The sequence below is a fragment of the Parasteatoda tepidariorum genome, chromosome 10 (genome assembly GCF_043381705.1).
Source record: "Parasteatoda tepidariorum isolate YZ-2023 chromosome 10, CAS_Ptep_4.0, whole genome shotgun sequence".
NCBI classification, from domain to species: domain Eukaryota; kingdom Metazoa; phylum Arthropoda; class Arachnida; order Araneae; family Theridiidae; genus Parasteatoda; species Parasteatoda tepidariorum.
Genome location: NC_092213.1, coordinates 86,734,691 through 86,746,829, shown reverse-complemented (window position 1 = coordinate 86,746,829; position 12,139 = coordinate 86,734,691). Strand labels below are relative to the sequence as shown.

Below are 12,139 nucleotides of genomic sequence, written 5' to 3'. Positions count from 1 at the left end.
GATGCAGAATATAACAGTTTTGGTTATACATATCATTTCAATTAATGTTATTGTAATGCCTTTTTAAATGTATTGTTGTGTTTTTGTCAGAGAAAAATACAGGGTATCCTCACACCTGGAAAGTCATGAATTTCAGTATTGGACAAAATTTGTCATGAAATGTCATGATTTTAACTATTTTTTTTTTTTTAAAAAAGCATGAAAAGTCATGGATTTAAGTCGACGAAAAATTTAATTTTCAAAATTAATTTTACCCCTCCCCCCAATTGTTCGAATGTCTGGATGTGTAACAAAATCCCCACTCACAGTCATGTTTTATTAAAATATAAAAGGTTTTTATCATGTTCTTTAAAAATTATGGTGTTTTTTTTAAAAATGAAAGAAAAGGGATCATTTAGAGAGTGAATTATCTTTTAAACATCTGTGATTTCAGAATTTTTATTTATTTTTTTTATTTTATCAATTTAAAATTTTAGCTGAAGCAAGCCAGTCATTGACAAAATTTTTTATTCCGAAATGAGAACAGAAAAATCAGGAGTATTTCTTTCCTTTCTGATGAACAAGAGAAGTATCTTTAGAATGTAATTCTGCAGAAAAAAAGGGAAAAAATTAATTGCTTTTGTATTTCTTCAGCCATTTTATTGCTTCAACTCTTTCTTTACACTGTTTTTTAAATTTTAAATCCATAAATATGAAGATGCTGAGTGTAACAACAGGGGTCTGTTTAGAAGAAATTTGGGTCCGTTAACGGACCCTTCACAAAATATCTTTTCATAAAAACGGACCCTTCACAAAATATTTTAACTTAAAAACGGACCCTTCACAAAATGATTTTTCTTTTAATCGGACCCTTCACAAATTTGTTTATCTTCATTATTATTTTGTTAATCGAATAAACCCTTTCCAGGGCAGAAAACAAGAAAGATGGATGTAAACGAATTAAGTTTTGTCTTCGGCAGACGATTCTTCCATTATTCGTCCGAAATTAATATTCTGCGTTCAGCAGTATAGGCTAAATACCAAATATTTGTATGTTGCATCTCTAATTTAGAAGCAGCAATTGTTGTTTATTTTTTAAAATTTAATTTTTTTAATTATAATTTTACAGTGTTGAGCATAATCTTGTATGTCTTTACAATTTAAAAACTCCTTGAAAAATTTTTTTTTTTGCAATAACGGACCCTATTTGCTCAAATTCATAAAAGCGGACCCTGGTTGAAATAATGTGAGTAGTTTTTTCACAATTTCACGAAAAACGGACCTTTCACAACATGTCTGGACAGACCCCTGAACAGTTTTGGTTACACCTATCATTTCAATTAATGTTATTGTAATGCCTTTTTAAATGTATTGTTGTGTTTTTGTCGGAGAAAAATAGTAACTTTGTTAAGTTGTGAAAAATTCTTGGAATTAATTATGGAAAGTCATGAATTTGAAAACCTAAGATGTAGCAATTACCCTGGATTAAATTCTTACTAAATAATTCATTTCACTTCATTCCTTACTAGATTATTTTGAGACAAAAGCAAAGGCTCATGCAGTGTTTTCACCACAGCGCGAGAATCTCGCACATTTTTTTCTTTTCTCGCAATAAAAAATTATAAACGCGAGAAGTTCGTGCACTCTATTAATCAATTTCAAAATGCGAGAATTTTGGAAATAATTTCTGCCATTTTGAATAAAATCCGTTTCACTTTTCTTCCTTGATCTTTCATTATTTTGAACATCGGTCCTTGTTATCTAGCTTCCCTTTTTTCCAGTATTGTTTAGAATCGGTGTGAACAGCAGAACCCTTTCCCAAACCACGGAACCCCTTTCAGAATGCATTTCTCTGCAACCACGTGTTCACCCTAGGTAAGGTTTCTTCATGTCAGACGTTTACTTCTTTTGTGCATGAATGTCGGATGGACAAATACCTTGTTAAGGCAACATCTTCTGCTAGGTAGCGGACAAATGAAAATGAAACAAATGTCGGTAGAAACGGTCAAAACGAAGCAAATAAGGATATTTTTCAGCCAAATAAATCTAATAGCTGATGAAAAAGTAGATATAGAACATTTTCCATATGATGATGCAGCAAAAATATTCAATTAGAAGATGTTAAAAATGTATTATAATTAAAGAAATAATTTTTTTCCCAGTCTATTCGTGTTTTTTTAATTTTTAGAAATCTCACTTTTTGAAATCTCACCCTGTTTTTGAGAATGGGTGAGAAATTCTCTTCCATTTTTTTTCTGTAATGGAATCACTGATCATGCGATTTTATTTTTACAATTGCAGCTTTCTACTGGGGTTCACCGTAATAAATGCATTTATAGAACATTGATTTATTTTTTTTCAGGACTGCCTATCTCCCTTGAGTATGCAGGGTCTCCCAAACACCCCAGAGTCCCTGGCAATTGTGGAAATGGGAGGAGGTGAGGGGACGGGAAGAGACAGCAGTGGACAAGGAACTTTGTACTTGAACATTGGACTGCAAGTATGTACATTATTAAAAATCACACTTTTCTTCTATTTCTGTTACATTTATGCCGTCATCTATTTGTTGTTACTCCTGCATGGTAAAATAATATGACTTTTTTTAGCAACTGCCCGGAGTTAAATTTTATTCTCTACACCACTCCCTAATTATATTTTAGCTTAATTGATTGTTTCACTGAGTAATGCTCAGGGTGCGTACAGACTCCTTATACTCCTTAGAAACCCATTGGAAATAAAATAAAAAAAGACTCCAAGGAGTTCTTGGAACTACTTAGATTTCCAAATTAATCCTTAGAAACTCTTTAGATTATTGTGTTGCACAGATGAACTTACTAAGTCTGCTGATGAATTCCCTGTCCAAGCAGAGGAAACTAAATTATATGACTTAGCTGTCAAAATCTAATAGTTTAAGAAAGAAACTTTCAAAGAAAAAAAAATTTTAATTGCAAGAGTTAAAAGAAAAAAACAACAGCAAATAATTTTAATTTCACATGTTAAAAACAAACTTAATTAATAATCTACTGTGATTTTTTTTTGTTTTTGTATAAAATGCCTTAGGTTTTCTTATGTATTGAAATTTAAAAATGTAAGATTGCTAGGTTTTTATGTTAATCTTTAACATCTCTACTTTAACAAGATTTATTAAAATATTTGAAACTGGACAATGTATTTATGTGTGAAAGTGATCACTTTATTTATTTTTCTTGATGAAGTTTGCAAAGTTAACATTTATTTCAAAAGGGCTAGAAAAAAATATGCAAAATATTCGTTTTTGCGAGTTCCTTGTAATAACTGCTTTTTAATTTTAAAAAAAAAAGACTGTCCAGTTATCCTTTACACAAAGTTTTTTAATTTTTTAAAAGTCCTTAAAATTTTGGACTTCTTGGATACTCCTTGGATTTTTTTCTTATGATCTCTGTATGCAGAGCTCATTCTAGGCAGGGTAAACAGGTTCTTCTAGGCAGGGTAATCAGGTTAAACTAGGCAGAGTTCTTTTGACTAATAGGGCGAAGCACCCTGCTGCCCTTTTAGTCAAAAGAAAAAAGTATCTTTCGAATANCTTTCTTTCCTCAACCCTTCTTTATTTTTCCACCAAACTCTACAATGGATTTCTTAAACTTTTCAACGCTTTTTATTTAGTTTGTCGTTGCTGTCAATACATAGATTTATATACGAAAGGAAAAATAGCACTTGTCTTTGAAAGTTTGCAGTTACTTCCACTATCATTAAATCATAATTATTAATCATTTTAATAATTAAATCATAACTACAGACACTTAAAAACATACATTTATTATTTTATTAATATATGCATGCATTTTAAATAAATTACTAAGATAATTAGCTCTTTAACTTGGTATACATGTTAATTTATTAATAAAAATTAGTAATTAATATGACTGCTTTGCTACTTTTAGTCAAATTAAAAATTAAAAAAAATTCTTTTACTAATTGACAATGTTTTTTAATAGAATGTGTAAGGCCCATAGAAAGAAATTGTTGCCTTTTTAGAATAATAATGCCCCTTTCTTCTGCCTAGAATGAGCTCTGCTGTATGAACCCTTTATCTCTAATTGCATTGATTTTTCCAGAACGGTGGTTTGTTGAGGACAGTTTTGGATCAAATCTCTGGTGACTTGACTGATACGAGATCTCGATACTTGGGTTCAAAGCCTGTTAAATTATTTAAAGTCAGAATGCAGGGGAATGATGCTGTAAGTAGTAGTTGTTTCAAGTCATTAATACAGTATTCCGGTATTTGTCATGTAAATAAATATTTCGCTCCAACAGGTGGTTGCCATATCCAGCCGCTCTTGGCTCAGTTATTACTATCAGAACCGCTTTCACCTCACCCCACTCTCCTACGAGACTCTGGAGTATGCATCAGGTTTTTCATCGGAACAATGTCCGGAGGGCATTGTTGCTATTTCCCTCAACACTTTAAGGTAATTGTTTTAACTCACCATTTTATCTCTCAATTATTTAAACGTAAAACATCAGGATTGCAAAAAACCCAGGTTTTTGTAGAAAAACCCAACCCGGGTGGGTTTTTCATGTTTTCATGGGGGCTTTTTCAAAAGAGAGGGCAGGGATAAGTACCTTATTTTAAGAAAGCTTATTTTAATATTAATAATTAAGTTTAATTTTATAAATTGACTTCATATAGATAATTAATACAAATAAATTGAAGTCGTTTCTTCTGACATCACGATACAAAATGTTATATGTACATTTGAAACTTATTTTAACACAGGATTACTTATATTTTAATCTTAGAAAATATTTGAGGAACATTCTTTATTTGCATAGAAAGCGAATAAATGGCACTGAATAATCAATGACCATACAGTCAAATCTAGTCAGCAGGGTGACTCTCCAACACAATTTTTTTTTAGGCTGGACTACATAAATATCTCAATAGAATAGCTCTTTAATATAACAGAGGATAAAAAAAGAAATCAATCTTAGAAAAACCCACTTTAGGGTGGGTTTTTTGCAGCCCTGTTAAACATCCCAGCATTGTTGGCCTGCGGCATAATCATAAGAGTTCTTGCAGAAAGATTTTTCTTTTGAAAAGTTCAAAAATTTTAGTTTTTTTTTCCTTCTTTCTACAGAAAAATACACATAATATTTGGGAATCATGCATTTAAATAATCACTTTTTGATGTGTTCAATTTATGCCGATAGTATCGTAAATCGATGCAATGTTTCGATTACATTTTCGGCAGCTATAGATATTGATTTACGCATGGTTTTTAGATATCCGCATGGTTTTTAGATAAGGTCCGTTTTTGTAAAATTGTGAAAAAACTACTCGTAATCTGTGAATATAAAATAAGCGTTAATTCATATTCTTTCAACCAGGGTCCTGCTTTTGTGAATTTGTGCAAATAGGGTCCGGTTATTGCAAAAATTGCTAAAAACCTTTTCAAGAAGTGTTTAAATAATATATAGATACAAGATTCTACTCAACAATTGCTGCTACTAAATTAGAGATGCAACGTACAAACATTTGGTATTTAGCCCATACTTCTCAACGCAGAATATTCATTTCGGACGAATAATGGAAACGAAATCATCCACATTTTTAATAATTTCAATTTACATATTTTTAATAACACAACTTAGTAATGTATCACTTTTGATGTGTTACGCATTGAGTAAGTTTAAAAAATTGCCAGAAATTAATTTTTATTTACATAATATTCTATTAATTAATTTTACGAATAAATATAAATTGATCAATTAATTTATTATTAATATATGTTAATTTATTATTAATACATTTATTATTAATATTAATTTATTATTAATATATAATTTAATATTGATAAGAATGCGCACAAGATGTTAGTAAAAGTTGAAATATTTTCTTAGATTACTACATTTGGAATTTAAACTTAGGGAAACTTAGTTTGTCTCGAACCGTCTTTCTTCCCCCTCCCGAAAGGGTTTATTCGATTAAAAAAACAATTATGAAGATAAACAAATCTGTGAAGGGTCCAATCAAATGATAAATTATTTTGTGAAGGGTCCGTTTTTATGGAAAGATATTTTGTAATGGACCCATATTTCTTCTAAACAGACCCCTGCTGATAAACAAATTGTGTTGGCAGAGTGGTTCCAGTTTGTTATTTTCACCAAAATTGATTCAGACTATTAAGTTAAACTGTGTTAAGAGCTTTCACCGACCTTGCCAAATTTTTTTACGTTCCCCAAAGTGTTCTTTCAGTGCTATAAGTTTAAAAAACTTCATGAAAATATAAAATTAAAATTTCATGTCCTGATTTGTTGTGTAGTACTTATAACAGAGTGAGTAGCGTTTTTAAAAAATGCTTAAATGTGTTTTTTTAAAAGGTGCTTAATTTTCCCTTTTTCAAAATAAGATTTTTACTTTACTATGTTAATTTTCACTTCGAATAATGCAAAAAGACACGGTTCACATTGTTCTATTCGACGTTTTCACAATACATTCAACCCCAATCTATTTCAGCATATAGTCGGCCCGTGGTACCTGAAACTCAAATCTTAAATCAACTGTCAAAAACAATGCCAAACATTTTTTTTTTACCTGACGGTTAAAACAGGATAAAACCGTCGATTATCAAAAACTTTCCAACCCTGCCTAATTATATTTTTTTAAAGTGCTTAAAAATATTTTTTATGTCCTTGAAAAGTGCTTAAAATGTGCTTATCTTTTGTTGAATAATTTGGCTACACACCCTGTTTCACCGAGCTTGACAAAGTTTTTTTCGTTCCTCAAAATGTTCTTCCAGTGCTATAAGTTTTAAAAACTTCATGAATATATAAAATGTCATGCCATGATTTACTTTTAAATATATATTTTAAAGCTGTTTGTTTATGCTTTCCCAAAAGGATTTTAGCTTTAGAGAAATTAGGTGCAGTTTTCAATCAAGTGGCCACTCCCCTCGAATACACTCCCCGTAAGTTTATCATCCATCCTGAGAGCAACAATTTGATCCTCATTGAAACAGATCACAACGCCTACACAGAGAAGACTAAAGGAATCAGAAAAAGACAGATGGCTGAGGTATTCTTCCTTTAAATAGTAATAAGCAACACTCTTCAGGTCAAATATTTAACACTATAATATACATGGTGCATAGCGTTTTTAAAAAGTGCTTATTTTTTATTTTCATTTTTTTAAAGCCCTTAAAGGTGCTTTTTTCATTGGGTGTTTTTAAAAAGTGCTTAAAGAAAACAAACTCATGGTAAAGGGGACAGCTTCTGTTGATCAAAGGATCAGGAGCACCGGTGGTAGAAGTTTGACTTAACTCCAAAAATGCCTGCAGACATTAGCTGGGCAAAAATGGAATGGCCTTTGCGCCTAAGGTGGCCCTACCAGGAGAAAAATTCTTCCGACGTACATCACCCGTCCCGCCCAGGAACACCCCCTTGCTGCTGTTAGGCCGTCTGCCGGACTCTAGGGGGGGGCCTTTTACTCTGAATTAATTTCTATTCGCAAATCTAAAGTTAATAAAGCTTGGCTTGTTCCACCGGATCACAATTGGTGTCCCCGTAAGCATCCTGAAGGAGCCCTTGACCTTCAGGCTACACGTGCCGACCAAACCGCTACCTGCAGATTTGTCCGTGGGCATACTAAGAGCCTCACTTTCAGTCGACAAATTAAACTTTTTCCATCTCGTAAAAAGTGCAACTCCAGCGAGGCTAGTCCTCACCACCTACTTGATTGCCTGGATTTCACCATGGAAGAGGATCTTGAGAGACCTCTCCTTTTCCTCGATTTTTTGAAGACTCACAGCCTCATGGACTTGGTATAGCTCCGCTATCCCAGCTGGGATTGGAAACAACACAAAAAGTGCTTAATTTTCCCTTTTCAAAAATGAGATTTTTTCTTTGATGGTCGATTTTTGCCATGTATTATGCAAAAGCGTGCTTTTCACATTGTTCTATTCAACGTTTTCACGATACATTCCACCACAATCGATTTCGGCGTACCGTCGGCCCGCAGCGTATGAAAGAGCCAATCATTTTACATGTTTGGTGAAATACTTGCGAGTCTGCATGTGCGTCTACTGAGCTGCGCACTCTCCTGTGCAACTCTGCTGCATTTGAGGTCAAATAACTAACACTATAATAAAGTTATAAGTAACACTATAATAATGTAACCAGTAACACTAATTAATAAGTAACACTCGTGGTTTAAATAAGTAAGAGTCTCAACTAACCAAAGTTTGAAAATTCTTAAATTTTGGTAACTATGCACACTTTTTCGATCTACTTTAGTAAAATTCTGCAAATAATTTATTTTTAGTTAAAGGTCTAAAAAAAAAATATTATTAAATTTTTAAAATAAGCATTTATTAATTCAATTTTTAATTTAAGGATTAAGAACCGAACTTTTTTTTTTCTTTTATGTTTTACTCCATTTTTCTGTTTAGTTTAATGATTTTAATTAGAAAACATGTTTAGAGATAAATTAGTTACGAAAGAGAATTATTTATAGAAAAAGGTGAACTCATTGGTTGTGTTCTAGTAAAATGAAACTTAGGAGAAATTATTATTTGTTAACCCACTTTGTTAACTATCATTTGTTAACTCACATGAAATAATTATTGTGTTTTGATTTTTGTCGACTTGGAGAAAGCATATCTTAATATGATTTTGGTTTTCTTCTTTTTTTTGCAACAGCCTGCACGCGACTCTTACCATAGACCCAATTTGTCTGTTAGATCTCAAACTAAAAATAAATTTTTTTTAAATCAGGAAACATGATAAAAAAATTATTCTAAGCAAAACAAGTCTTCTTCATTATTCATGTATACTAACTACATATTTAGTAAATTTTAAAAGCATTCGCATTTAATTTAAATAAATATAAAACTAAATGGAAGTAATTAAAATATGTATAATGAATAAATAAATATTTCATATATAACTAGTGGAAAATTATAATTTTGAAGTTTTACATCACTTTTATCAATGATTGGTCTGTCTCTTTTTGTTATTTGTTAGACTATTTTAACTCCTTCTCTGATGGATTTTTTTTTTCCGAAATTCCAACCAAAAAAGGGCTTTTTTTTTCTTCTTATTGCTGAAAATTAATGTATGTTTTATCCTAAATTCAAAAATGCAAAACATTTTTGTCATCCAGCAGTTTTTTTGCCCCATCTATTGATGGTGATGTCCTGTCCACTGATCTCCAGTTTTCCCTACAATGCGTCCAAGTTTTATTTTTAAAAAATACACTGTGATAACATAGTTATTAGCTATATTGCTTATTATTAGCTATATTGCTACATCTAGTTATAACTACATCTATATATAAGATGTAGCAATCTAGTTATTAACTATAGTGCTATACCTTATATAATTATTAACTATATAAGATGAATGAGATAAATATCTGCATGAAATAATTATTAAAACTAGGTAAAAAATATTTTGGAGAATAATTTCATAGCTAATGAAATAATTTTATAATAATTACTACTAATAACTAATTAATAATAATAAATTTTAACACAAATGAAATGAGATAATTTTAATACTAATGAATAGTTTTGAAAAGAAATGACTAAGTACAAAATGATATTGATTACAATTCTAGATGGGAAATCTCACAGTGAAAATTGTGATGAAAGTGGGACTAGTTGCGCCATCTCTTAGCAATATTTAAAAATAATTGTGTGATTTAAAAAGATGTGTAGTTAGTGATCAATTAAATTTCAATGATGCCATTTTCCTCTTCGTCACATGCTGTGCGACGGCAACATGCTGTGATAAGGCAAATTTGGCGTCTCTCATTTTTTGTTGTACTGTAATTTGAAAAATAACTTCATTGAATATGTCTGACTATTCATATTTGATGTACTCACAAGCAATCTGTGAAGGCCAAACTTACTCATTCAGTCTTTCTTACAAAAATAAAAATAAAAACTTTCACCTTAAACAAAATGTATTTATTTTAAAGAAATCAATAAAAAAAATTTATGAGAAAATGAAGCGATTTAAATCACACAATCCTGATTCTAAGCAAGTAATTAAAAGTTGTTGTTGTTTTTAAATGCATAAACAAAATATGAACTAAGGAAAGAAAGAAAAAATGTTTAAGCTATTCAAAAGTTACTCATGCACTTAGAATTAAGTTTTGCTCTGCATTATTTCTTTAACTTGTTCTGCATGCTAGTGTTAACAGTATGACAGGAGGAATCTTATTTAATAAATCCTTTCTAAACTTTTGATTTTAGATTATTTTTTTCACAATTCTTATTGTCTTTTCTATTTTGAGTAATTTTTGATGGAATTAAAATAACACTTCAAATAATAGTTTTTAAATTTTATTCTTTTTTGAATTTAAGGAAATGGTAGAAGCTGCAGGAGAAGAGGAACAGGAGTTAGCTGCGGAAATGGCTGCCCAATTTTTAAGCGAAAATCTTGATGAGAAATGCTTTGGTTCACCCAAAGGAGGAACTGGCATGTGGGCATCAGTGATCCGTATTTTGGATCCCATTGAAGGGAAGACTATTTTCAAAGTTCCTCTCGAACAAAATGAAGCAGCTTACAGGTATTATATATTTACACAGCTGCCAACTCTACTGAATTTTTACCAGTTTCTCCTAGTCTACTGATTTAATAAAAGTTTTTTGTACATTTTAGAAAATTCCCTTAAATTGAGTAAGTTTCCTAAAAAAAAAATTTTAAAAAAATCTAGTTTGAAATAGAATTTTAGAACAATTCATTGCTTGCTTCAATAAAAATTGCTAATTAATTAACTAATAAATTAATTAAATAAACAAAAATAACCTATATATAATGAAGCCTTAATTATAGTAAGCATTTGTAAGCTCTTTTTTTTTTCTTATTCCAAAATTTTCAACTCCCTTTTTAAATGAATTAAAAATTCTTTTAGCTATCAGCCATAAATCACTTGTCTATTGCTATTCAAGGTCATGAGTTAACATAATAAAATAAAACATTTCGAGTTCATTTAATGTCAATCAGAAATGAATAATATTGCAAACCTTTTCACTCACGGGCTGCAGTAGCGGCACAACTCAAAAAATCAAGTTTTGAGATAAGTGGGTTTAAATTTTTCATTGCTAAGAAAATGCATAAGAAATTATTTAGTTTGCTTAAACGAAGATTACATTAAAGTTGGATTATGAGTTGTGCTAGTATTGCTGCTGAAAAGAATGTGTATTTTCATATTTACACCTGTTCTTAGTTCAAAATGCATGTTTTTTGAGTTGTGCCACTATTGTAGCCCATGAGCGATTTATAGTTAGTGGTGTTTCTGTATTTTGATGACTATAAAAATCCATACATCTACATAGCTGCCAATCCTTCCGCATTTTGCAGAAGCTTTCTGCATTTTTACTTATTTAAGCTAATTTTTTTTTTACTCGCAGAAGATAAGATCTTCTGCATTATACCCGTCCTCCCGATAGCTAATATTTTCTTTAAGTCAGATGTCGATGCTCCTCTAGTAATGGCCTTTGGAGGCCCACTTGCGGTGATCTTCCCTTTCCTTCCATTTATGTCACATCGTTCAGTGTGACGTAATGGATTTCTCTCTTCTACCAATGAGAGAAGGAATTCTGTTGCAAGAGCACTTCCCATTACTCCATGACTTCCTGTTTGCCGGCGCGAAAGTAAACGTTAAAAGAAAATGGCTTGTGTAAAATCAAAACAACAATTGGTTTATGGCGGTATTTATTTGCTCATTAGATTAGTCTTGTTAATTTATTATGGCTGAACAAAAACAATACAAACAGGCCTTTAAGGAGTCTTATTCTCTTGAATTACCATTTATTTCTAGATGGAATCTTGGAGTACATGATGTACGTTGCTACGTATGTGAAAATGACTTCAGCTTCGCGCACGGTGGTAAAACTGATATAGTCAGACACGTAAAATCGACAAAACACCAGAAGAACAAATTTTTTTTCATGCAATTTTTTTTTCCGTATTTTATATTAAGTTTATATATTGTGCATACTATTATATTGTAATTAAACTAATGTTAATATAAGTCTTAAAGTATTACATGTTTCTCTTTAATCACGAATTAATAAATGAATATTGTACCATCAAGTACCTGGTTTTAAATTTTTTCCTTTTCTTGTTTTAAAGAAAAGTTGAGTATTGCTTTTTTATGCTCATATTATAGTGG

The 12,139-nt window shown here is 30.9% G+C and overlaps 1 protein-coding gene across 1 annotated transcript in view; it reads left to right on the top strand.

The window, feature by feature from the left end:
* LOC107440964 (splicing factor 3b subunit 3) overlaps positions 1 to 12,139 on the top strand; it is a 71,920-nt gene that overhangs the window by 39,458 nt on the left and 20,323 nt on the right. Inside the window, exons 15-19 of the mRNA XM_016054065.3 lie at positions 2,342 to 2,479; positions 4,074 to 4,196; positions 4,273 to 4,427; positions 6,859 to 7,033; positions 10,326 to 10,531. Coding sequence (XP_015909551.1) covers positions 2,342 to 2,479; positions 4,074 to 4,196; positions 4,273 to 4,427; positions 6,859 to 7,033; positions 10,326 to 10,531 — 797 coding nt within the window. The remainder of the gene's footprint in view (positions 1 to 2,341; positions 2,480 to 4,073; positions 4,197 to 4,272; positions 4,428 to 6,858; positions 7,034 to 10,325; positions 10,532 to 12,139) is intronic.